We start from the raw sequence: 27215 nt of genomic DNA on the forward strand, positions 1-27215 counted from the left end.
AGGTCTGAGAAGCGCTGGCCTGGAGGGCAGCCTCTGAGACTGATGTGGCTCATCACCAGACTGGAGCTCCCTGGGGGTACTCGCAGTGGGGACTCAGTAATTGCTGAGTGAGTACATCTGTGAAGGAATCTAGTCACATACAGCCAGTTTTAGGCACAGATAGGATCATTTCCTAGGGACGCCTGGGTGGCTCAGTCAGTTAAGCGTCTGCCTTCGGCTCAGGTCATGATCCCAGGGTCCTGGGATCGAGCCCCACATCAGGCTCCCTGCTACGCGGGAAGCCTGCTTCTCCCTCTGCCTCTGTCCCTCCCCCTCGCTCCTGCTCGCGCTCTCTCTCTCTCAAATAATAAATCTTTAAAAAGGAAAAAAAATCCTTTACTAGGCACGTTGTGCAGCCTCCTGTCACCCACCCCTGCAAGCTGCCCAACGCAGAAGTCCAGCCCTGAGACTCTCCTGGCCTGTGGTCCCGCGAGGGAGGCCCAGCGACAAGGAGTTTATCCAGATAGGCCTTAGAATTTGGATAGGATGTCGAACAGGCTTGTCCCTTCTTTGTCCCCTCAGTCTTCTCACCCCCCGCAAAAGGAGGAACTTCTGAGGTGCCCGTGCTCTCTTTGTTGCTCTCCTCGCTGAGGGCATGGCCTCCTCAGCACACGTTGGCCGCCACAGTCCCCATGTCACTTCTCAAATGGCCCCCTGGAAATCGAAGTCCCTTCCAAGGTGGAGAAGGTGCTGCCAGGTTCTGGCTACCAAGCCCTCGCTGAGTGTGGAACCAAAATAAACCCCTGTTGGTATGGAAACGGGTCGAATTATTTTAAGAAAAAAATTGCTCCTTCATTAAGTCACGTTGTTATGGCAACCGGGATTAGGAAAGTAACTTGGCCGAGGAGGTTATGTGCAATGTTTTGGGACTGAGAGCTTTCAGAATAGTGGAAAACAATTTAGGAGCTCATTCCCCAGCCCACGCCCCGCCCTTGGCTCTGCCAGGCTAAGGAGGAGGAGGGCCAGCTGAGGCTCAGCCCGTCGTACCCCGGCGGGCTTGTGCCGAGGGGCTGTGGTGATGCAGACCAAGGTCAGAACTGATATGTGGGAAAGGAAGCTAGCCGGGAAGAGGACATCCTGACCAGAGATCCAGCACTGAGTGTGCACGCGGGCCTCTCACTTGGCTGCAAGAGGAATGCTCCCACCTTCCCGGCATGAGGGGGCGAGGTGGGAGAGTTGAAGAAAAATTCCAGTAGCTACTCTTGATTGGGTCTTCACTGTGTGTCAGGTACCGTGCCAAGTTCCTGACACGCTCACTTTCAGTCCTCACAACCACCCGGTCAGGCGCTATTAGCTCCATTTTATAAATAAGGAGACTGAGTCTTAGGTCAGTGGAGTGACTTGCCCAAGGTCAAACATAAGTACAGACCCGGGATTGGAATCGTAGGCTCTACCTGTGCTCTCTGCCGCAAAGTCAAGGGACTCTTAGGGTGAAACATGAACCCAAGCTATTATCTTCTGCCCTCCTTCATGCATTTATTTATTCATTTAGCCAAAAATCCTTTACTGAGTACTTAGTCTGTGCCGGGCCCTGAGGAGAGTATGGACATAGTACACTGGCTTTTTGCTTTTTTTTTCCTCTTTTTTTTTATGAGCGCCAGGACCGTAAGCTGTTTTAATCTGATTGTCCGGTGACAATATAAATCACTGATTTCATAAACATTTTTCTAGTTTTATTGAGAAATAACTGACATACCTCGCCGTATGAGTTTAAGGCGTACGTATGGCGTGCGTATATGGTTTGATTTACATATATTGTGACGCGATCACTACGATAAGTTCAGCTAACATCCGTCTTCTCAGATCCGTAACAAGGGAAAGGAAGAAGAAGAGAAGAAAGGGGACACATTTCTTCCTTGTGATGAGAACTCTTGGGATTGACTCTTGACGACCTTCCTCCGGATCCCAGGGCAGTGTTAGTCACAGTCACCGTGCTGTGTGTTCCGTCCCGAGTGCTGCTGGGTCCTGTACCTGGAAGTCTGTGCCTTTTCGCCACCTCCCCCCAACCTCCACCCTCTATCCCCTGCCTCTGGCAACCTTGCTCTGAGCTCTGAGCTCTGAGCTCTGTTTCTGCGAGTTTGTTTTTGTTTTTGTTGGGAGAATCCGCACATGAGCGAAATCACACGGTCTGTGTCTTTCTGGTCTGACTTCTTTCACTGAGCATAATGCCCTCAAGGTCCATCCATGTTGTCGCCAAACGGTAGGATTTCCTTATTTTTTCTTACGGCTGAATCACGTTCCATTGGGTATACATCTCCCAGCTTCTTTGCCCCTCCGTCCCCTGGGGGACACTTAGGTTGTTTCCATGTCTCGGCTATCGTAAGTAACGCTGCAATGAACATGGAGGTGCAGATACCTTTTCGAGTTAGTGTTTTTGTTTCCTTTGGATATATTCCCAGAAGTGGAATTGCTGCATCATATGGGAGTTCTATTTTTAATTTTTGAGGATCCTCCCCAGTTGCTTTTTGCCTTCAAGGAGCCCGGTGTCTTGGGCCTACCGGAAAAAGTAGGCTATATCCTGCTAAGCCAGCCCATTGTGTGCCGAGCTTTTCTTAATACATAGCAAAATCTGTTGCTTTTGAAATTGCCAGTTAGTATTAAATAAATAGCACTGGAGGCCTTTGCCCTCTTTTTAATCTAGACTCCAAGAGGCTACTGTTGTGAGATTATTGCCACCCTGTTGGATGCTGGCTGCTTTGTGTCATGCAGCTTTCCGCAGAGGCTGAGGCCTCTCGCTGAATAACAAGGGCCTAATAAAGAGCCCCTCACCCACCTGAAGACAGAGCCTTCAGAGCCTGCCTGGAGGATCACCAACCCAGGACCCAGCAGGGTACACCCTCACGCCAGCATGCTCCGGTCGGCGCTCACCAAGGAGCACCAATGGGGGGACGCCTGGGTGGCTTAATTGGTTAAGCGGCTGCCTTCGGCTCAGGTCATGATCCCGGGGTCCTGGGATGGAGACCTGCATCCGGCTCCTTGCTCAGCACGGAGCCTGCTTCTCCCTCTCCCTCTGCCTGCCGCTCCCCCTGCTTGTGCTCTCTCCCTCTCTCTCTCTCTCTCTGAAAAATAAATAAAATCTTAAAAATTTTTTTTAAAAAAAGGGCACAAATGGGGTCCAGTCCATCTGCACTCAGGAGACTTAGTGAGGAAGCCCCCCCCCCCCCTTTCATACACATACCAGGTCTTGTGCATTGCTGAGTAAGGGAGTAAAATTTGCTGTCACTGGAACATCTCCACTCCTGTGTAATCTACGCCATAAGGTAGATGCTATTTTTTCCATCTTATGGAAGATTTAAAAAAACGAGAGGCTCTCAGAGAAGTAGTGACATGCCCATCCATGGTCCCACAGCTGGGAAGTGACAGAGCTGGGATTAAGAACCACAGAGGTTCTCAACCCTCACACCTTCCGGGGCCAAAAGAACCACCCAGAAAACTGCAGTATGACTCTGTCGACTGCCTTAGCACTCCAAGCACTGTTTATATTCCGCCCAGTGTTAGCAGTCCCACTGCCCACTGGAATCACTGGGGATACACGATGAAGAAATCATATCCGTTTCTGCAGGCTGGGCTGAGAAATTAACTGTCAGAGAGATCTAAATTTCAGTGGAGGGCTATTGTTTACTAGCTGTGCAGACTGGACAATTTACAGAGCCTCTCATCTCCTTTTTTTTTTTTTTTTAAGATTTTTAAAATTTATTTGAGAGAGAAAGAGAGATAGCGAGAGAGAACATGAGCCGGGAGGAGAAGGAGAAGCAGGATCCCTGCGAGCAGGGAGCTCAACGTGGGGCTCTATCCCAGGACCCCAGGATCATGACTTGAACCAAAGCTGACACTTAGCTGACTGAGTCACCCAGGCGCCCCTCTCAGTGTCCTTTTTAAGATGAACGTCTGTTCTAGGAATTAGAGATAATATATGTACAGGGCTTACTTAATGCCTGACATATAATAGGGAATCAGTAAAGGGTTTTTAAGAGGAGGTCAGAGGCCAGATCTCGGTAAGAACTTTGCATTTTAGTCTGGTGTGATGAGAAGCAATGGGGGGGATACGCTGGGGAGCAATGGGATATGATATTCTTTTTGTTAAATAACAGCTTTATCGAGATAGAATTTACATGCCATACACTTCACCCATTTAAAAGCTTACAATTCAGTTGTTCTTGGTATATTCCCAGGTATGTGCAACCATCACCACTATCTAATTCCAGAACGTTTGCATTATCCTCCCAACCCCAGCCACTGGTAACCACTGATCTACTTTCCATCTCTGTGGATTTGCCTATTCTGGACAAGTCATATCAATGGGATCCTATAATGTGTGCACTTTTCTGACTGGCTTCTTTCCCTTAGTGTAATGAGTTGAAAGTTCGTCCATGTTCCAAGATGTAACAGAGCTTCATTCTTTTTTTATTGCCAAATGACATTCCATTGTGTGCGCACACCACCTTTTGTTGACCTGTTCGTTCATCCATTGATGGACACGTAGGTCGTCTCCCTAATTTGACTGTCATGCATAATACTGCTATCAGCATTCATACCCAAGCTTCAGACAAAGGTTTTCCATTTTCTTGGGTATAGAACCACAAGTGGAATTTTTCTTTTAAGATTTTATTTATTTATCTGAGAGAGAGAGAGAATGAGAGAGAGAACACGAGAGGGGGGAGGGTCAGAGGCAGAAGCAGACTCCCTGCTGAGCAGGGAGCCCGATGCGGGAATCAATCCAGGGTCTCCAGGATCGTGACCGGAGGCGAAGGCGGACATTTAACTGACTGAGCCACCCAGGCGCCCTCAAACCACAGGTGGAAATGCTGAGTCATGTAGTCACTCTCCGTTGCATCATTCGAGGAAATGCAGGCTGCTTCCCGCGGCGGCCGCACCATTTTACTTTCCCTTCAGCAGTGTATGAGAGTTGCAATTACCCCACATCCTCACCAACACTTGTTATTATGTGATTCTAGCCATCCTCGTTGGGTGTGACATGAGATTGCCTGTGGTTTGGGTTTGTATTTCCCCGGTGACTAGCGATGTTGAGCATCTTTTTATGTGTTTATTGGCCATTTGCATATGTTCTTTGGAGTAATGTCTATTCAGATCTTTTGCCTTTTTTTTTTTTAATTGGATTGTCTTTTTCTCTTTTATTTTAAAGATTTTATTTATGTGAGAGAAAGAGCATGAGCAAGGGGAGGGGCAGAGGGAGAAGCTGACTCCGGGCTGAGTGTTGAGCCCGACACGGGGTCTGATCTCATGACCCGGAGATCAGGACCTGAGCTGAAACCAAGAGTCGGATGCTTAACCAACTGAGCCACCCAGGCGCTCCTTTTCTTGCATTTCTTTTACGCAAATCCCATTTCCTGTTATTCCCCTGGTCTGAACCTGGTTGGGCAACTCGGGGCCAGGTCAGGAGGTGATCTGGATGGCCTTGGGTGGCTGGGAAGGAGGGACCTGAGAAAAAGGTCTCTCTTTCTGGGCCTCAGTTTCCACATATCCATTATCTGAAGGGATTGGACTAGGGTCCTTGGCTGCCCACAGGTTTCTGAGTCTTCACTTACCCATTCTCGGAGAGTAACTTAACATGACTGACAGAAACTATTTATTGTGGGAGTGAGAGTTTAAGCAAACCACAAAGCGGTATTACAGTATGACCCCATATTAATTTGGCGTAGGAGAGTTTCTGGAAAGATATATCCAAGGTAGCAGCAGTGCTTGTCTCTGATATGTAGGATTATACGTTGTTTTCCTCTTTTAGTTTGTATGTTCTGATTTCTCACCGTGATAAGCTTATTTTGCTTTTGTAATAAGAAAAAGAAGCCTATGAGAAAGAAATTAAAGTTGACCTTTTTAAAAAGATTTTATTTATTTCTTTGTCAGAGAGAGAGAAAGAGAGAGCACGAGCAGGGGGAGGGGCCGAGAGAGAGAGAAGCAGACTCCCCACTGAGCAAGGAGCCCAACGTGGGGCTCGATCCCAGGACCCCGGGATCATGACCCGAGCCAAAGGCAGACGCTTAACCGACTGAGCCCCCCAGGCGCCCCGACTTTTTTTTTTTTTTTTTTTTTAAAGAGAGAGGTTGCCTGGAAGTCATCAGCAAGAAAAGGGACAGGAAAGGTAGCAGCCCACCACATCTCCGCCAGAGCTGATGGGAAGATGCATCAGTGCACCTTCCACACTGCAGAGCGCCCTCTCTGCCAAGGGAGGTTGGATGTCCCAGAAAGGGGACTCTGAGATGGAGATTAGTACGCAGGGAAGTTAGTAGGGAGGCTCTTGGGATCACTAGCTGCGGAAAGTGGGTAAGGAAGCAGGATCGTACGGGGGGATGCATTACATTGTACCGCAATCCTGACCGAGGCTTCAGTCAGTCTGAGCGGGAGTCTCTGGTGCTGGGACAGCCCGTCAGAGTTGTCCTTGGTTGGGATGAAGGAGCCACCCCAGGAAGGAGGTGTGACACTGGGCAAGGCAATCCCCAAAGAGGGCTGACAGCACGACGCCACCTTAAGGCAGCTGCACCAACCCTCAGCAGAGTAAGTTGTCTGTCTCTGAGGTAGGATCCGGGTGGCACCTCACAGAGAACTGCCTGGAAGAGGTGACCTCCGTGAGGGACAAGGTTATAGGCAGATGTTAGGGGATTTTTCGAAGAGGAAAACATTTCTGCACTCAGAGGCCCAGCTCCCTCCATCATTCCGAGCGCCAATCTCCATTCCTGATCTGTCTCCTTCAGCAGTGACCTTTGAGGCTCCTAGATGGGCCGGCCTCTCGGCCTCTCGTTTAGATGTTTCCTAGGATCCAAAACATTGCTCCGGGCTTTGTCTACTAGGATCCTTTCATTGTTCTGGAATGCCGAGAGGGCGGACGTATTATCGGTCCCATTTTATCAATAAGGGAACCCAGATTCAGAGAGGAGATAGAGCTGGGTCGAGATGAGCCAGAGTCTCAGAGCCAGCTCCGCCCAACCCTAGGTCCCCTTCCCCTGGTGACACAGCTGCCCGGACTTCCAAGTGATCTGTTCCGTGGTCAAATGGACCAATGTCTTCCTCCCTGTTAGCGCTGGACCAGTTTGGTCCCCACGCCCACCCATCAGTCTTCAGAGGACCCAACTCTCAGTGCTGCAAACCACAGAGTGGAATTGGCCTTAGTAGGTTCCTCACAAAAAGGCCCTGGCTCTCCTGGAAAGCTGCTCTCTTTGGAGGGGAGCAGAACTTTCTCGCACGGAGGACAGGCCTGAGGCTCCCCGGTTTGGGGGACTGGGGAGGCTGGGGGCCATCAGGCCTAGTTAATCTGATTAACCCGTGAGATCCGCTGGCTGCAGGTACCAGGCAAGTGACAGCATAGGCATTCGAGTCTGAGATTGGCAGGAACGGGGCCCTCTTTTTCAAGCAACCCTCTTGTGACGTGGTGCTCCTCGGTGGATGCCTGGCCAGTGCAGAGGTAAGGGCGAGGGAAGCAGAAGAGGAGGCACATGGCAAGCGACTCGCCCTTCCTGGCCCCTCCAAGGACTGGGCTGGGGGGCTCCAGGGATTTCCAACTGGGAGGCGGTGCCACGTGGGGCAGCAGTTCACAGACGTGATCGTCCGAACCAGCAGCAGCGGGGTGGTAGTGCTGGGGAATTTGTGAGAAATGCCGACTCTGGGCCTCTATCCTAGATCTACTCGATTAGAAAGGAACTCCAGGAGCAGGGCCCAGCAATCTGTGTTGGGACAAGCCCTCCGGAGAATCCTGAGGCTCACTGAAGTTTCAGACCTACTGTGGAGGAGTCATGAGCACAGACTCTGGTACCAGGCCACCTGGGTTACTAGCTGCATGACTTTGGACGAAGCATCTAACCTCTCTGTGTCTCAGTTGCTCGCTCGTATGTTAGATGAGGAAAATAATGGGACCTGCCTCATAGGGTGGTTGTAAGGTTTCACTCTGCAAAATGTCCAAGAGCAATGTAAGGGCAAGGTTATAGGCAGGTGTATATATATATATAAATGTTAACAACATATATATATAAATGTTATATATATATATAAATGTTAACATATATATATATATATGTTAACAACTGTTATTATTGGAAATAATGGAGCCTAGGACTTCTGTGTGCTCCCTTAGCAAGACAGTGAGTCTAAGTAAAATACCGGATCATAAAGTTCCTATGATTTTATAAGTAAAAAAAGAACTATGGTACAAAATTGTATCTTTCCTGCAATTGTTCTTATCTAAAAATATGTATGTATATGGACAAAGTAAAATTATGGGTGATTTCTTTCTCTAATCACCAGCCTTTGAAATGTGGCTCACTAGGAGATATCTTTGGAATCAAAATATTCGGTACATTCATATTAAACACATACATTAAAAAACATTCAATTGGACAAGAAATATGTATTGGGTCATAGATACCCAATGAGCAGAATTGAAGTTAAGCACTCCCCTAGAGGATGCAAGCTACAGGACTGCCATACCCGGGTCCCCATCTCCACCCAGGTACAAGAGGGCAGGTCTGGGCTCATCAGGTCACATCGGAGCAAAGCACAAGGTCCCTCAGGGTTAGAAGGGAAGAGATGTGAGCCAGAGTCTGGTCCAACTGAGGAACCTCAGTAGCAGTACCAAGGATTGGGGCACCTAGGTGGCTCAGTCGGTTAAGCATCTGCCCTTGGCTTGGGTCGTGATTTTGAGGTCCTGGGATCGAGCCCCATGTAAGGCTCTTGCTCAGCGGGGAGGCTGCTTCTCCCTCTCCCTCTGCTCCTCCCCCTGCTCGTGCGTGCTCTTGCTCTCTCTCTCAAATAAATAAATAAATAAATAAATAAATAAATAAATAAATATCTTTTAAAAAGAAACAGTACCAAGGATAGTTGGCCCCAGGGAGGACACTAGGAGTTGGGCATGAGGACTGGGCAGTGGACTCCTCCTCAGGAAGGGAGAAAGAGGCCAGCTGAGAACCAGCATGGACCTGGAAGCTGTGAGACCTTGCTGACTGCTGTAGAGAAGTCTCAACATTCGATGGGAACTTCAACTGGATCTCTGTCTGTGAAGGAGTTGAGTACAGCTAGCCAGCAGGGTCTGTATCTCCATCTTGCCACCTACATATCTCTAGGTATCAGAAGACTCCCGATTGGGCTGTAAAATCCTGCCATAGGTCCAGGATAGCTGACTTCAAGATCACAATCGAGGTCAGGTTATTGGGGTGAGCGTGTGGTAAGCCTGAAGCTCCATCTGTGTGTGTGTGGCTCTAAGCCCCATTTTCTTCTTTTATTTTATTTTTTAAAGATTTTATTTATTTATTTGACAGAGAGACACACAGCGAGAGAGGGAATACAAGCAGGGGGAGCGGGAGAGGGAGAAGCAGGCTTCCCGCCGAGCAGGGAGCCCGATGTGGGGCTCGATCCCAGGACCCTGGGATCATGACCTGAGCCGAAGGCAGACGCTTAATGACTGAGCCACCCAGGCGCCCTCGTTGTGCTTCTTATTTGCATTTTCTGAATGACTACCGATGTTGATCATCTTTTTATGTGTTCAGGGGCTATTTGTATATCTTCTTTGGAGAAACATTTATTCAGATCCCTTGCCCGTTTTTGAATTGGGTTCTTTGTGTCTTTTTATTATCGCTTTGTAAGCCGTGTTTATAAGCTCTAGCTACAAGTCTGTCACACATGTGATTTGCGAATACTTCCTGTCATTCTGTAGGGTGTCCTTTCATGCTTTTCATGGCATTGTTTGTAACAGACTTTTACATTTTGATGGGCTGCAATTTATCTATTATTTTCTTCTGTTGCTTGTACTATTAGTGTCATATCGAAGAAATCATTGCCTAATCCGGGGTCTCAAAGATTTACGTCTGTATTTCCTTCTAAGTTTTAGAATGTTAGCTGTCACATGTAAGTCTTTGATCCATTTTGAGTTCAATGTTGTACGAGTGTGAGAATAAATTTCAACTTCATTCTCTTGTGGCGGGAAATCCAGTTGTCCCAGTAGCACTTGTTGAAAAGACTATTCTTTCTTCATTGCATGGACTTGACGTCCTTATCAAAAACCAACTGGCCACAGATGTATAAGTTTATTTCTGGATTCTCAGTTGTGTTTCATCGATCTATATGTCTATCCTTATGCTATTAGCACACTAGTTGGATGGCTGTAGCTTTGTATAAAGTTTTGAAATCAGGAAGTGTGGGGGTCCTCCAACTTTGTTCTTTTTCAAGATTGTTTTGGCCCTTCTGGGCCCCTTGAATTTCATATATATTTTGGTATCGACTTGTCTATTTCTACAAAGCATCTAGCTGGGCTTCTGACAGTGATTGCATTGACTCTGTAGATCATTTGGGGGAGTATTGCCAACTTAACAGTATTAAATATTTCCACCCATGAACATGGGATGTCTTTCCATTTGTTTCGATCTTCTTTAATGTCTTTCAACATGTTTTGTAAGTTTTCAGTATACGAGTCTTGTACCACTTCTAATTTATTCTAAGTGTTTTATTCTTTTGAGGCTATTATAAAGTATTTTCTTAATTTATTTCACATTGTTCATTGCAGGTGTATAGCAATAAAATTTTTTATATTGTGGGGTGCCTGGGTGACACAGCCATATAAGTGTCTGACTCTTTGCTTTGGCTCAGGTTGTTATCTCATGGTGGTGAGATCAAGGCCCACATTGGGCTCCACACTCAGCACAGAGACTGCTTGTGACTCTCTCTCTCCCTCTCCCTCTGCCCCTGCCCCCCTGCTCTCTCTCTCTCTCTCTCAAATAAATAAATAAAATCATAAAAAAATTTATATTGACTTCATATCCTGTAACCTTGTTGAACTCAGTTATTAATTTTAATAGTCTTTCAGCAGATTCTTTAGGATTTCTATATGCAAGATCATGTCATCTGCACATATAGTTTACTTCTTCCTTTCCAATCTTCCCAATGCCTTTTAATTCTTTCTCTTATCAAATTGCTCTGGCCATAACCTCCGGTACAATGTTGCATAGAAGTGGTGAGAATGGACACCCTTATCTTGTTTCTGATCTTAGAGGGGAAGAGCTTCTAGTGTTTCACCATAGTGATGCTACTGTGGGCTTTTCGTAGATGCTTTTTGTCAGCTTGAGGAGGTTCCTTTCTATTACTAATTTGTTGAGTGTTTTTGTTTTTTCGTTTTTATCATGAAAGGGTATTGGATTTTGTCAAATCCCTTTTCTCTGTCTGTTGAGGTAATTATGTTTCTGTTTTTTTATTGTACTGATTGCTGTATTTCATCAATTGATTTTCAGATGTTACAAGTTTACGTATTGGCCATGGTGTATGATCCTCTTTATATATTGCTGGATTTGGTTTGCTAGTGTTTTGTTGAAGAATTCTGTGCCTGTTATTTATAAGAGATATTGGTCTGTACTTTTAATTTCCTGTGAAGTTTTTGTCTAGTTTGGGTATCAGGGTAATATTGGCCTCATATTATGAGTTGAGAAGTATTATGCTATGAATGAGTTTGTGAAGAATTGATGTTAATTCTTCTTTCAATGTTTGGTAAAATTCACCAAAGAAGCCATATGTATCTGGACTTTTCTTTGTGGGTAGTTTTTTTTTTCTTAGATTTTATTTATTTATTGAGAGAGAGAGAGAGAGGAGGGGGAGGAGCAGAGGGAGAAGCAGACTCCCCACTGAGCAGGGAGCTTGATGTGGGACTCAATCCCAGGACCCTGGGATCATGACCTGAACCGAAGGCAGCCGCTTAACTGACTGAGCCACCCAGGCGCCCTTTGTAGGTAGCTTTGACTACTAATTCAATCTCTTTACTTACTAGAGGTTTATTTGGAGTTTCTATTTATTCTTCAGTCATTTTCAATAGTTGTTGTCTTTCTAGAAATGTATGCATTTCATCTAAGTTATATAATTTGTCATACAATTATTCATAGTTACTCTTTATAATCCTTTAGATTTCCAGTTTGATTGTGATGTCCCCTCTCTCATTTCTGATTTTAGTAATTGAGGTCTTCTCTCCCTTATTCTTAGTCAATCTGGCTAACCAAAGATCTTTTGTATCTTCATTTGGTCCTCAGTCTCCTTCTGCCTATGTTTGGGAGCCTTGACCAACCTAAGAACATACACATATTTCTTTTATAGTAAATTTAAGTCTTCTTCACATTCCAGCATATGGAGCTCTCAGCCTGCCCCCTGCCCCCAAAGTATACTGTTCTGTTCCCTTGAATAACTGAGGTAGATTCATTCTTCTTTTTTTTTTTCTTTTGAGGTAGATTCATTCTGAACCAGCTTCTTTATTAGCCAGTGGCTGTAGTTCATAAGGCTATCACAATTTTACCCTCTCACTTTGGAAAATGAGCTGCAGCCTTTTTAGCACAGGACCATTGGCCAAGTATTGCTCATTTCTGAGTAAGTATCAGGGCCCAAGGAAGAGAAGAAGGCAGCAGACCAGCAAGCAAGGCATTGTGAGTAGGCTTGGGGCCTGTTTCTTATGAACAGTGCTCTCGTTGAGTCTTGAACGGGAATAGAAGCAAGTTAGAAAAGCAGAGGCCTACTGCTGTTTTGACCATTTGTCTCCTTGGCCACAGTGCCCAGGACTGTGCCGCCCTGGTTGGCAAGGACTCGGCTGACGGGTGGCAAAGTCAGGAATTCGGGGGGAAAAAGCATTTGGTATTCTGGGAAAGTGTCGATTCTGACCGTTGCTCTGGGATTCGTGGCACAGTTAGCAATCTCTCCCCTTCTCTCTGTGAGCCTCAAAGCCTGGCTGGGATGCTAGGGTAGAAGAATCCATGAGCTCAGAAACTGTCTTGGAGCCAACAAAATGTCCACTGCAAGATTATTTCCAGACTAATGAGATATCTGTGTGTGCGGGCAGGTCCAAATTGTAAAATGGAGCGAAACCCACCAAGATTTCATTGGTAAGGAAGCGGCAACAAATCAACTCTTAGGGATGGGTGTGTGGTGAGCTTAAAACTCAAACCCAGTGTGGCAGCCTCAGCCCCACCCTGGGCTGCTGACTCAGGACCAAGAGGAAGACGGAGCTGCCAGACTTCATGATTTCTGTAAACAGTTCTTGAAAGAGAAACCACACACTTGTCTTTCTGCCAGCCCCCAGCTTCTCCTCACAGCTGACAGTACCAGCCATTGTCTTTTCTCTCACACCCAGGGCTGGGCTCCTTCACTTGAGCTCTGTGCACCTCAAAGGGCCCTGTGGAGAGAATTTAGGGGGATCCGTGAACTTGGATGGGAAAACTCTTTGTTCCTTTTTTTTCCCCACTGAGCTCTAACAGAAACTTAGCATTTCCCCAAATTCGGAGTGTTGGCAGCAAGCCATAATAGTATTAGCAGTATCTGTTACTTTAGCCCCAATAGAAATCACAAACATTTTCATATCACATTACAATCGTATCTCACAAAAAGTTACTTATGCTCATCATCGCTTCGAGACTCCTACCTCTAGATGTGCTGCTAACTCTGGCGATTTGGTGCATTATTAAAGTAGTGCTACAACTACCCACAATTTCGTCAAGATGTTTTAGAACTGTCTCAATAGGAGTGATTTCCTTTGTAATTCCATGTATTTTATTTTATGCACCCGAACACATTATTCTGAGAAGTGGCTTTGCCAAACTGCTGAGAGGGATCTTTGACCAAAAAGAGATTAAGACCCCGGCTCTGGATCTTGGTGCTTTCCTCCTCCACTGGCCCCATTTCTGATCCACAGAATTTTCCTTGTATTACTGGAGGGTTCAAAGCACTTTCAGGCTAGTGCCGTGACATTGAGCAAGTTAAACTATCCATGCCATTTCTTTTTTTTTTTAAGATTTTATTTTTTTTATTTGAGAGACAGAGCACATGCACGAGCGGGGGGAGGGTGGGGGGGAAGGGGCAGAGGCAGAAGGACAAGCAGACTCCCCGCTGAGCAGGGAGCCTGACTCAGGCTCGATCCCAGGCCCCTGGGATGATGACCCGGGCTGAAGGCAGACGCTTAACCGACTGAGCCACCCAAGGCACCCCCATATCCATGCCATTTCTTAACCCGCAAAATGGGGACTAAGAATGCTACCTACTTTATATGGTTGTTGTAATCATTCAGTGAGTTAATAAATGTAAAGCACTTAGCGCCCAAGAAATAGTAAGTGCTAATAAGTATTAGCTATTTTTATTGCTGTTGGTTCGTATCAATTATTTTGCCAATGTATACTATTTTTTTTAAAGATTTTATTTATTTATTTGACAGAGAGAGCAGGAGAGCACAGGCAGGGGGAGCGGCAGAGGGAGAGCGAGATGCAGGCCCCCCACTGAGCAGGGAGCCCGATGCGGGGCTCAATCCCAGGACTCTGGGATCGTGACCTGAGCCCAAGGCAGACGCTTACCAGACTGAGCCACCCAGGCGTCCCTACTTTTAGAAATTGAAATGGGGCTTAGAGAAGTGAAGTAACCAACCTAAGGGTATCCAACAAGGAAGTGGCAGAGCCAGGGTTCAAAGCCAGGTCTGTGGGATTCTCATGCCCCATGGAGGTTCCTCTCCACCACACCGCTGAGAGGGAGTGATGGTCCCCCAAAGAGATGAAGGCCACTGACAGGTGGTGGGTTGCGAATGAACAATCAGCTCCGCAAACTCTTCCTTTCTCTTTCTTACCCAACTCATTCCAACCGTCCACACCTCCAGCTTGATTGGGCTGTGTGGGAACACAGTGCTTGCCTGCCATCAGCCCTCAGCCAGAACTTAGGAGGCCAGTACTCCTTCCAAAGCCTACTGCGGTGCAGCCCTCACTTGCAAAGGGGGACAAGCGCATGTTCTCACACTAAACAGCAAGCAGCCTCGCAGCAACAAATTCATTTGGAATCCTGAACCAGCCTCCACTCCCAGGTGGAACTCAGGCTTCACAGAGGGGTTGGGAGCAGGGAAGCAAGGGAGGGCTCAGAAGGGCAAGAATTCGTCTGGGAAGTGAAGGCAGCTTTGTGGAGGAAGTGAGCTTTGAGCTGAGAAGATTGCCAGTTGGAGTGGGGCCAGGAATGCTGATGAATTCTTAAAGCAGCGAGTATAGGGTGTGCAAAGGCCCAGAGGCATGAAAGGACCTGGTACGCAAGGAAAGAAGGGAGTGTAATTCAGGCTGCCTGGGGTTTGGACTGAATGGAAGAGGGAAGAATGATGGCGTGGACGGATGAGATGGCATACGTAGTTTATGACCAGACAGTGAAGAATGCCAGAATCAGATCCCCAAGTCTTCCAGTAGAGGAAGGAGAGCCCTTGAAAAGTTTTTGAATAGGAGCAACAGGACCAGATTTGTGTGTTCAAAGGACCATGCCCACCCACCCCTCAAGCGTATGGGAAGGTGGATTGATTAGAAGGGGTAGAGACTACTAGAAGCTGGTCAGACCCGGCAGGGAGGCTACCTCAGTAGTTCCGGTGAGAGATGACGAAAGGCGGCACTGTGGGGGAGAAGTCCGGAACTTCTGGACATTCTCTGTGGTTCTTGTGTCCATGGTTAAGTGGTGAGGAAGAGGTAGGATGGCAATTGCGGCGGGGCACTTGCCCTCTTCAAGTATGGTTTGTGTGGGGGGTGGGGGTCTCATGAAGCAGGGCTTCCTTAGGCCAGAGGACAATTGCCATGAATTCACACTCTAACACCTTCCCCTTGAGCCTCTTTCTCCTATTAACAGCCCACAGCAAGAGCAAAATAAAAAGCCAGGGCCCTACTTTCTGGCACCCCTCTCCCAGGGGAGTCGCTGAGGTGAGGGGCCCCCGTTGCACCCCTTTGGGTGGCAGGCAGGAAGGGGAGAGGGGATGTAAGGAGCAGGTCAGAGCCCGCCCTCTGTCAGAGGAAATATCCACCCTCCTGAGCTTTTCAAGAGATTGTTTTCTTCCAAGTAGGTCCCACCGTTACCGTGGCAACTAAGAGCCCTGAGCTTTGTGTTTCTGTGTCTATTGAGTCCCTGGGGAGAAGTGGCCTGCGGAGCTTTCTCTCGTCTGGTCAGGATGCAGGAAGTGCTAGCCAGAAGTGGATCCTCCCAGCCCCATTTAGGGGGTAATCTCTTGCCTCCTTAATGCCTGTCCTTATCCCTGGGGAGAGGCCAAGGCTCCACAGGAGTCAGTTCTGGTGGTCAAGTTTAAAGGCTTAGGCTCCAATGATCTGGTTTCTCAGGGCCGGAATTCTGCATCCATCCTATGGCACATCTCTTTCAAAAGGTGCAATCTGAGGGCACCTGGGTGGCTCAATGGGTTGAGTTGCCTCCCTTTGGCTCAGGTCATGATCCCGGGGTCCTGGGATCCAGTCCTGCAGCAGGCTCCCTGCTCAGCGGGGAGCCTGCTTCTCCTCCCTCTGCCCACCGCTCCTCTTGCTTGTGCTCTCTCTCTCTCTCAAATAAATAAAATCTTTTTAAAAAAATGCAATCTGAGCAGGTGTCCAGGAGGGGCGAACTCACACCAGACCACGGCACATGCTGGGGGACTGTTGCACAAATATTTCTTGATCACTTACTATGGGCTAGTACGGGATCTCCAGGCTGGTTTCTGCTCCGGGGAGCTCTAAGGGAAGGCTCAAAACCAAACTGGCCATTAAATGTCGCCAGGGATAGTTGTCCCCAAGGCTCTTTTCTGCAGGAGGCTAGGCATTAGCACTGCCTAGGGAGCTTTTTAGAAACAGAAATTCCTGGAGATTCTGATTCCACCAGTGTGGGTGTGAGTGGAGGGTGGAGGTTAAGAGTTCTGGGTGTCAAACCACTGGAGTTCACAGTCGAACTCAAGTGAGTGACCTTGAGCTGTCAGTTCCTCACAGAATGAATGATGAGAAGGAACAGTGGGGCCTGCTTCACCGGCAGCAAGATGTTCTCTGCCTTCCTCCACCCCTTGGCAACAGGGTGTTTTGTTTTGTTTTGTTTTTAATCCAGCAGCCCATTTATTCACTCAAGCTATGTATCAAGCTAGGTTTGAGATCCTACTGTGTACCCAGCCTTGTGCTGGGCACCAGGGACCCCACAGTGACTAGACAGATGAGGAAGCTGTAGCCTGAATAGGAATGGGACTCATGCAGGTTCCAGATGGAGTCCGTGGCGGGGCCAGACTGGAATGCTGGGCTCTTCCCCTAGACTCACAGGGCTTGTGACTGCGGGGGTGTGGGGCAAGGCTCACCCCACTCTTATTTTCCCCCACCTGCTCTGATGGGCCACGACACAATCTGGGCTCGCCTATCCCTACCTGTGATGGCATGAGAAATTCTGGGGGTGCTAGAGACCTTATCTGGCCCCCCCTCCGAAGCAGAATGGGCAGCCCCGGGGCTCACTGAGATAGCCCATGGTGCCACAGCCCCGTCCCTCCCCGAGAAGGGGCAGTCAGCCACACACTCACACATACTCGTCACCTTAAACTCGGGCCCTTAAACTCGGCAGGCCCTTCCCTGATGGGTGGAGCTTGCCCCCTGGCTGTTCTCCCAGAGCCTCCAGAGACAGTGGCCCTGATGCGTAGATCTGGCTGCTTTGGCAAAGACCCAGAATCCAGTCAGGTTGAGACTTGAGCTCCTCAAGGGGCTTCCTTGGGATGGGCATGGTGTATTAGAGGTGAGAGGGTATGGCTTTGGGGGTCACAAAGACCCGAGTCCCCCCATGGAACCTAATATCGCTGAGATTCAGATCCGTCAGCTCTCAAAGGAGACACGTTATCTGCTGCATTGACTTGTTGTGGGAATGAAATGAGATTTGTTGGCAAAAGTGCCTGGTACACGGTCAGAAACATGCCGGTTCCCCGCCCCCCTTCCTTTCTCTTCCTCCCTCCCTCCCTCCCTCTTAAAGGGGCAAAGCAGATGTGCTTCTGAAACCGGGCTTTCTCTCTCATTGTGCTCCTGGAAGCTGGGGCGGGGGGAGGGTGGGCAGGACAGGGTGGACAGGCAGATCCAGGAAGCAGTAGGACCAAGGGAGTGGAGGCGGAGAGAGCTGACTACTGGGCAGCCGGGGAGCTGTGGAAAAGCTACTTTGCCCCTGTAAACCTTGGGCGATGTCAAAAACACTGGTACCTCCATAAACATTCCCACCCACTGTCCCGGGGGTGGGGGGGAAATTCCAGTTCATAGCTGGGAAACGTTAGCAAATCCAAGAATGGGATTCTGTTTCTTCTGACCCCGGAGTCTGTGAGGAGCCCTGAAATCTTGCTGGGAGGATCTCTGCTGAACTGCTCTGGGCAAGTGTATTTAAAATTCGTCAGCAGCAAGCTCAGTCGTGTCCGGTAGCACCACCTAGTGCCCCAAAGTGGAAGGGCCCTCCCGCCTCACCACCCCCCTCCCTTCTATGTCCTCTGTGTGCGCGCGCGCGAGTGTGTTGGGGGCCAGGAGAGGTGCCGTTATAGAATGATAGGACTGGGCCACTCATACTTTCATATCCCAGGATGCGGAGAACTAATGCTGTTTTTCAAGATAACTAGTCTTTTTACCTCCCTCCCTCCCAACAACTGCCATCCCCAAGTGCGCAGGACTCTAGGTAGGTCCCTTGGGCCTTGCTGGGCCTCAGTTTCCTCATCTAAGGATTGCAAGGCTTCAGGCTAGGGCTGATTCAGGCAAGGTGCCTGGGAAATGATCTCTGATGCCTAGGGAGTGCTCATCTATGTTTGCTCAATAACCCAGAGAGACGCAGTCTTTACACACCCTTTATATTTTTATTGAGGAGAAAGCTTTAGCATACAGAACGATTTCTTATCTTCACAACACAGTGATGCAACAATAACACGATAACAATAACACATTTGTTTCAAACGGGTTTCCTCCGAGTCTCTGGGAATCCTTGGGCTGCCTTCATATCCCTGGCATGCATTTCCCCCCCCCACCCCCCACCCCCGCTTTCAACCCAAGAGAGCACCCAAAGCCCATAGTTCTTCTTACAGCTCTTGTGGCTGTTACATCACAACAAATATTAAAGATCCGGGAAAGGTGGGGGAAGAGGGTCAAAGGGAAGCCCAAGCCCCCCCTGCCACCAGAGGGCCAGAAACCAGCTCACTGCTCATCCGCTCTTTCCCCGGCTGAGGCTACAAGGGCTCAGGGTGAGAGGCACCACGGGAACAGCAGGGCCTGTGCTGAAGGGTCCCTGGAGGTCGGGGTGCAAGGCACCTGTCCTTTGCACTTCTCCGGCAGGGACGTGGGCAGCAGGGCCAGCGTGTCGACCGTCAGCAAACAGGGTCCACAGCCTAGAAGGAGAGCCGTTCCCCTTCTGGAACTCTCTCCTGAGGAAATAGCTGAAAAACAGACAAAATTTTCTTTATGCGGTTGTTGACCACTGTACCGATGGGAATGGAGAACACCAGGCAACTGAAATGTCCAACAAATCAGGAGACTGCTTAAATAAATTATTCAGTATGCATGACTGCCTAGGTGGCAGCCATTTTAAATCCTGCTGATCAAGAGCTTACAGCATGATCTCAGCTTTGAAAAGACAGAGGGAGAACATGCTAGAAGGGCATCAAAGTGTTAACAGTACACGCGTCTGTGTGGCCGGATTCTGGATGTCTGGGGGTGTTTTGGCCTTAACAGTTTTCTCTACTTTCCAAATTTTCCATTGTGATTATCTATTACTTTTCTCCTTGGAGGAGGGGGGAGCCTTTTTAAAAGGTAGCAACAGGTTCTAGGAACCCGGCTCCACGGATTCCCCAGGCTGAGAAGCGCGTTATAAACAAAAGGGGCTTCTTACCTCCCACTGATGAATAGAGACCTCACCAGAAACCAGCCAGAGGACTGGGTTTCTCTGTGACTCCTCTTCCTTCAGCTCCTTCCGCTTGCCTCCAGGCTCAAAATCCTAAGGCTGGGCTGAGGTTATCTGTCAGACTCCGGTGAGGAACAGAGGCATCATTTACTATGTTTTCTTCCCTCTAGCCACAGACACTTTGGCTGCACTTGTCCAGCTGCCAGGCACTGTGCAGGAAGCTCAGTGTGGAGGGCAGTTCGGGCCAGCAGCGGATCTGGCTGCCATTCTGGGGCCAGACTGACATAGTGTATGTTTTTCACTGCCGAAGCAGTGTTTTCTGGACCCGAGACAAGCAGCAGGACTCTTTATGGGCGGCCCTGGGTTCGTACCCAGACGTCCCCGGAGTTATTAGGAGGCAGTCACCCTCTTAAGCCTCAGTGTCTAATCGAAGCCCAGCACCGGGCCATGGCTTGCCCCCCGCCCCCCATGTGAGAAACATGAGGACGTCCCAGCTGCAAGGCTGTAGACAGAACCTTCCTCTCTCCTCTCAGAACCAAGGAATCCTTGAAGTCGAAGTTAAAGAGCAGGCCTCGGGCCTTCTCTCTCTCTGGCAGTCCAGGAAAGAAAGGCCAGTCGGGCCTCCTCTGGCACCCCAAGGATGGCGAGTCTCCTGCAAAGGCCTTTGGCTGGGGGCTGCAGTCCAAGGCCCGGCCGGGGAAGGAGACCACCGTCCCTAAGGAAAGAGTCACTCCTTACAATGTCAAGCTGAGTTGTTGCTGCGGCTGCCTCCTTCTCCTCCCCCTCCTCTTACTCCCCCTCCGCTCCCCCTCCTCCTCCCTTTAGGCAACATCCAGAGAAGGGTTAGAGCCTGTAACCTTGGGCTCTGTCTGCTGGGGATGCCCGGGAAGGCAGTGTGGTGAGAGGAGAGGGTCCCGGGCTCGGCGAGCTGGTCCAGGGGCCCTGATGCAGGGGTCTGTGGGCCGGAGGAGCCAGCTTGCTGGGTCAGTCAAGAGCCCATCTCAGCCGTGTTGTCCGTTTCACATGTGACTTTGCACACACTCACTGGGCTGGACGCGGGGGTTCTCTTCGGGGCCCTTCTGCTGGGGGGGGGGCGGGGGCTTGAAGCAAATGTCGGCTTCTCGTACATCTCTTGATACCATCCTGCTCTCTGTCGATTGTATCGAGTCAGTGGCCTCAATGGCTTTAGGAGTTCGGCGTAGCCTGTCCTTTCGCTCGTGGGGGCAGATCAGTGAGGCATTGGGTGCAGTCCTGGTGAACCAGTCCGAGGATAAAACCGTAGAACACAGGGTGACTAAACGCAGGAGAGGTGAGGGTTAGGAACAACCAGAGGGGAAATTACAAGAGGGCGACCAGTTCTTTTATGGGAACAGGCCAGAAACCTGCTCTCTAGCTCGTGGCAAGACTGAGCAGAGCGCACTCCAGGAGGACAGCTACTGCTGATCCCTTCTTTCTCGGGTGGCCTTGCCTGGACACGTGTCACTCTCTGGTCACGGGTGCAAGACGCTCTGGAGTTCTGTAGGTCTTCTTCGGGCTCCACAGGTCTGGAACTCCCTCAAGTACTGGTCAGCAAATAGGGCAGGCGTGGCAGCGATAGCGGGGGCAGGGGACGCTGTAGAAGGGTGTGTTCTGCGCGGCGAGCTCGCCCCGGCTCTCACACGCGAATTCGGCCACGGGCGGCCCGGTGGCCCCCCTGTCTCGGAGTGAGGCGGAACAGCACGGGGGGCCGCCTTCGAATTTGGCGTTGCCCCAGGCGACCCGCGCGGCGAATCAGCGGGGGCGAACTGTAGAAGGGCGAATTAGTGCCCGGAAGGCCCTCCAGGAGCGGGACGCGATTCTGGTTCCTCCTCCTGCTGGGCTGCACTATGGGAGGCGAAGCATCTAGGAAATTCTCGTGGTAGTAGCCAGTGGTCTGGGATGACGCGTGGGCAACGGTCGGCTCCATCTCCATCATCTCGTCCAGGTCATCGTCTTGGGTCTCATCCTCTGACTCTGGTTCCGGCTCCTGGTCCCCCTCCTGGTCGGCGTCGGGATCTGGCTGCGGGACCGGGCACACAAATTCACCCTTGTTCTCTTCATCCTTGACTGTCTCCACGTCCACCTCCTCGTCCACGTCCACCTCCTCGTCCTCGTCCTCCTCTTCCTTCTCTTCCAGTTTCTTCTTCATCTCCTCCAGCTGCTTCTTCCGCATCTCTTCCTGCTTCTTCCTCTTCTCCTCCTCCTCCCTCGCCTCCTCCTGAAGAGCTCTCACGCGCCTCCGCTGCTCCCTGTCGTAAAGCCTGCGCCTGCGTGTCTCTTCATCTTCGTCACTGTGGAAATCTTCCTCATCACTGTCTTCGTTAGGGTCCGCAGCGAAAGGGAAGAAGATGTTGCGGACCCCCGGGAGCGGGATCGGCTTGGGCACGCGCACTTTCCTCTCTATCTCCACACACTCGAGAATCAGCTCATCCAGGTCGGCCATTTCAGTGGACCATAAGAGCTCCTTGCGGAAGAATTCTGACAGGCCTTTAAGGAACTGGTTTTGAAGGCGGCAGTCATCCCAAGACAAGAACTGGGCCAGGAACTGAAAAGCATCTGCATAGCTGCCTAGGGTACAGTGGCCTTGCCTGAGCTTGCGGATGGCCTTTTTAGCCACGCTCGGGGGGATGGGGCCGCAGAATTCCTTGCGGATCTCATCCAGGAAGCGTGGGAAGTTGGCACGCAGGGGGCTTCCTTCCCGGGTGACCGAGATGGCCCAGTTCTTGGCTTGGCCCGCGAAAAAGGAGATCAGAAAGGCCACCCGCTCGGCGCCCCCGGGGAAATGATCCTCGTGGTCAGCTATGAAGGTCTCTAGCTTCATCAAGAATTCGGCCAGGTAGACCGGGTCGCCCGAGAAGGGCTCTAACTCGGGCCGCTCCAGCGGCGGCAGAGGAGGCTGCGCGGGCAGCTCCTTGGCTGGGGGCGGGGGCAGCGCCGGCGGGGGCGGGAGGGCCAGCGGGGGAGGGTCGACGGGCGCGTCGGAGGTACCGCAGTCCTGGATCACGCTAATCAACAGTTCGTCCGAGGCGTACTCGGGCTCCGCGCGGGGGGGGGGCCAGCACAAGAAAGGCAGCTCCCCCTCGGGAACTGCGTCGATCTCGCTGAGCGGGAACTCAAAGTTCTCCTCGGCAAGGACGGGCACCACCGGCACTGGCCAGCGGATGTAGCTCGACACGTTGCCCCGCAAGGAGTTAACCTCGGCTAGGGCTCTTCCGAGCTGAAGGCCCAGATTGGCATTCTCCCCGCGAAGGGCATTTAATTCTTCTCGCAGGGCCACGTTCGCCATGCGCAGGCTGTTTAGATTTCCGGCGGCCTCGGACATCAGGATTAGCTCAGGGGCCCCGGGTCTGAGGGCGGGGGCGCAGGCGGAGGGGGGTGGGGAGCTGGAGGCCGCGAGAGGAGGCTGAAATGCGGCGGCGGAGCGCGTGCGGGGGGAGGGGAGCGGAGCGCCGCGGCGGGGCGCGGGAGAGGCCGAGCCACACCCACTGGGGCGAGCTCGGAGGGCGGGCGCTCCGGCCGGAGGGCCCAGCGGCTCGGCCCGGGGCGCTTTACCTCGTCCCGGGGATCGGATCGGAGAGGGCGGGCGGGCGGCGGCGGGAGCCGGGAGGCGCCGGGAGCCGAGGACGCGGGCGGCGGGCGGCGGGCGGCAGGCGGCAGGCGGCGGCGGGGCGAGCGGAGGCTGGCGGAGCGGGAGGGAGTGCACTGCGGCAGGATCTGTCGAGGAAAAATCTTGCGGTTGGCGAGTCCCCGCCTTTTAAGCGCAGCGTCGTGCCGCCCCCCCACCCCCGGCGGGGCGGGTCTTAGGGAACGGCGGGCGCCCACTGGCCGCCGCGCACCGCCCCCCCCCCCCCCCCCCCCGCCTGCGCCTCTCACTGACTCTCTCCTTCCCTAGCTGCAGCTAACTCGGGTCGGGAAAACGCGACAGCGACTGCCCACTCGAGGTCGTCATGGCGACAGCCAGTGAACGTGTTCCTCTCCTCGGGCAGGCCCCCGAGTGTAGAGGAGCTGCTTCGAGAGGCGCAGCTCAATCTCCAGAGCCTGTTGCAAGGTACTGAGAGGGAGGGGGGCTGCGGCCGGAGCCCACAGGCGAGATGCGCAGCGGCTGGAGGGAGGCGCAGAAGAAAGAGGACAGGGACCAGCGAGAGAAAAAAAAGAGAGAGAGAACGGTTGAAACCCCACTGAAAAACAAAAAAACACACAGTTTCCCATCTTTTTACCTTCCAGACTAAAGGATTCGAGAGGGTTCCGTTTCTCCTGGCTGTTTACTCGCCACCCCTCCCTTCCACCCCGCCCCTTTATTTTTCAGTTCAGGAGGCCGCGGGGGGGGGGAGGGGGGGAGGACGGAGGCAGAAGCAGGGCAATGGTCAAGCCATTTATAAAGGGAGCTGGGTGAGAGACTCCCACAGGGTGGGCTCACAGACCTTTTAGACCCTCTCTTGCCACGTCACCCGTGCCTTTGGAATCCTCACACCCAAGGACAATGGAGGCATCTGCAGGGTCTCCCCCTCCGGGCTTCACCCACTCTGCTCTTGCCACAACCTGTCCGTGTGTCTCCTGGGGAGCACCTGCCTCATCAGAGTAAGCCCGACAGGGACGCCTGAGTGGCTCTGTCGGTTGAGCTTGAGCGTCCAACTCTCTATCTCAGCTCAGGTCTTGATCTCAGGATTGTGGGTTCGGTCCCTGCATTGGGCTCCATGGTGGGCGTGGAGCCTACTTTAAAAACAAACAACAAAAAACAAAAAGGAAGCCCAGTACCCAGCACCCAGAGCTCTCCTCATCCCCAATTCCCAGCCCATTGTCTTTGGAGTATACAGATGAGCACGCTGTACACAAAGCTGGGTCCACACGACCCGGACACACAGCCCAGTCGTGGTGCCTGAGCAGTCAGACTGTGCATGCACCAGGCAGAGTGAGAAAACCCAGACTCTGAAATCAGACAGAGCTAGAATCTCATTCCCACCCCTCACCTAACTAGCTGTGGGATGTTATGCAGAGTACCCAAAGCTTCAGATGAATCAGTCATCTTTAAAGTGAGATTCCAGTTCCCCACGCGGCACAGTTTTGTGAGAATCAAAAATGGTATGTAACCTGCTCAGCAAGAGTATCTTGCAGCTGGAGAGACCCCGATAAGATGCACCGTCAACTCCCGGTACGTGTCCTTTGGAACACAGGCTTAGCTGGGCACAATATTAAAGTTAACACAAAGGAGAAAACAGTGCGGTCGCTGATAGGCCCTTACAAGACAAAAACCAGACACCTTGACCAGAGGGATTTAGCCTACGTAAGTGGCAAAGAGATTAAAACTCAGTGCTATGAGAGAGACAACTGGGGTGTCACAGTATCTGGACGGAGGTTATAAGGGACGTGCATATGTCAAAATTCACTGAGCTGTGCACTGCAGGTTTGTACACCCTGCTGTAGGTAAGTTATATCTCCATGAAGTAATTAATACAAATAAAATCTCAGTGGTAGTCGCAAGCTCCGTACCTACTCCAGGCACTCGCTGTCCCACTGAGGCCTCTCTTCCAGGCCCAGAAGCCCTTCCTCAATGTCTTCCAACCTCCAAACCGTACACTTTCTTCACAGTCCTCTTCTTGCCTCATTCAAAACCCTTTAACACTAGTTCTACACTTTGCTCATTCCCTTCGTGAGCACTCCCGCGAGCCACCTTGGGCCATCCAGCTCCAGAGGACTTGTATCGTTCTGAAGTACTTTTTCTTTCATTTGTTCATTCATTTACTCATTCACCTACTAGTCCCGGGCTTATCACTTGTCTGCCTAACCAGACCGAACTTCTCGACAGAAAGAATCACATCTCTTAGTACCCTTGTGTTTCCAGAAGCAGCCGGCACAGAGCTGGATCCCCAAGAGGTGCTCCGTAGGCATTTGTTGAGTGAACGTTAAGTGTGAGAAGAAGTCTTGTCAGCTCTCGTTTATCCATACCAACGAAGGTTAACTCTTATGGAGAGTAGAAAATGGTAGCTGGGCCACCCAACTGGACTCCAGCCAAAACCCTCGCCTCCCTTGCCAGGGCAGTGGTGGTGACCTTAGAGAAGCAAGATTCCAAGGGACACCATGAGCCTTGCGTTCAGATAAGAGAGGAGCTGCCAAGCAGAAAAGGAGTCAGTGTGCTCTGTGTTGCCACCATGGGCAGATTTAGGACCGGTGGGTGAAGGAAATCTAGAGGGAGGCGGATTTCACCTCAGGATAAGGAAGAGCTTTCCTGCCATGCCTGGCAGCCCCAACTGTCCTTGGATGGAATGAGCTGCCTTGGGAGGACGGCAGCTCCCCTTCTCTGCAGGTCTGTGTGGAGGCTGAAGAAGCATCTAGAAGGGCTGCTGAGGAGGAACTCTGAGCCCAGAAGGGGGTGTTGGACCAGAGAACTTTTGAGGCCCCCCGGACTCCCAAGTCTCTATGAGTCTTAAAGTCCTTGTCCAGGTGTGCAGAGAGCCCCACCCCTGTTGGTCCTTTGCTCTCTCCTGTTCCTCATCTACTCATCGAACCCATCACTTCAGTGAAGTCCATTCAAATCTTGTGCATCCCTCCTATTCGCTGACAATGCCCTTCCACTTCTCCTTCCTTCTCGGCCACTACCTCTGCCTTCCCTCTCCCTCACCTTAGCCCCCCTGGACCTGACACAACCCACAGTGGGACTAAGGTGCAGGGAACCAGGCCCTCGGAGGCTCAGATGAGAGTTCTTGAGATCCAGGGGAGCCCTCCACATTGGACTTCCCAGTGCAAATTTCTTCCTGCTTCACACAGGTCCTTTCCCTGGTAGGCTTGCAGAAAACCTGAGGAGCTGCAGGGCTTCAGAGAAGGGTGTCTGCAGCCTGAGGCTCTCCTCTAAGTTGAGCCCCTAAGGTGGGGGCCGGCAAGACATGGGCTTGGTCTGCGAACCGGCGCAACTCGACTCTACCGACTCTCTTTTCTCCTCGGCCTTCGCAGTCCTGGGAAGTAGGCATTTTTCCGTTTCCGAAGCCAGAGGCTCGGACGCTGGGCCAAACCGTAAAGAAACAAGGCAAGTCAGGCCTGGCAGCTAAAGCAGGAGCCCCAGCTTGCGGTCCTCTCCCAGCCCGGTGCTTGGCCGTGGCCCCTAGAGTGTGTATCCACTGTGCTGTTTTTCAGAAGAATATGAGGAACGGTACCCGGAGGCCAGACTTCTGGGGCAGACCTTCCGCTCTGCTGATGAGGCCCCTGAGCCCACTCCTAGCCCAAGGCCCCAGGCTGGCAGGCGTCTGGAGTTTGTGCTGATGGTGAGTTGCCTCTTCCTCCCACCTGTGAGAGCCAGCGTGGGCAGAGAGCTCTCTGCGCTCATTGACAGCGGCCCTCGAGCTGCGTACCTTACCCACCGGAAGCTGCTGCTCACCTCTGCTTGCCAGCAGAGCTACCCTGAGGCCCTGCCGAGATGGGCCCCACACAGCAGGTGTCTGGCCTGGCAGCCCGTCCACACTTTCCTGCCTACCAGACGAAGCCTCCGACCACCCTGTCTAGACAGCCATCCCGTGGGCACGGCTCATCCCGTCGGGAGCACACCCTTTCCA

The 27215-nt window shown here is 51.2% G+C and overlaps 2 protein-coding genes across 5 annotated transcripts in view; one reads left to right on the forward strand and one right to left on the reverse strand.

The window, feature by feature from the left end:
* The window catches only part of LOC123847676 (NHS-like protein 2), a 120000-nt gene that overhangs the window by 78342 nt on the left and 14443 nt on the right, over positions 1–27215 (forward strand). The window contains exons 2-3 of one of the 4 annotated variants that reach the window (XM_045879485.3): positions 23567–23722; positions 26800–26927. The exons of 1 other annotated variant lie outside the window; for it this stretch is intronic. In XM_045879485.3, the coding sequence (XP_045735441.1) occupies positions 23567–23722; positions 26800–26927 (284 nt within the window). Of the gene's footprint in view, positions 1–23566; positions 26928–27215 lie in introns of all 4 variants that reach the window. 2 more of the 4 variants (XM_054508501.2, XM_064574246.1) reach the window with 2 other exon arrangements.
* On the reverse strand, positions 20774–23401 carry RTL5 (retrotransposon Gag like 5). The gene has a single exon (XM_054508503.2). It carries the CDS (start codon positions 22994–22996, stop codon positions 21311–21313), a length of 1686 nt encoding a protein of 561 aa, XP_054364478.1. The 5' UTR covers positions 22997–23401; the 3' UTR covers positions 20774–21310.

This window comes from Mirounga angustirostris, unplaced genomic scaffold, assembly GCF_029215605.1.
Source record: "Mirounga angustirostris isolate CCGP_5_RB_7025 unplaced genomic scaffold, mMirAng1.0.hap1 SCAF_11, whole genome shotgun sequence".
NCBI classification, from domain to species: Eukaryota; Metazoa; Chordata; class Mammalia; order Carnivora; family Phocidae; genus Mirounga; species Mirounga angustirostris.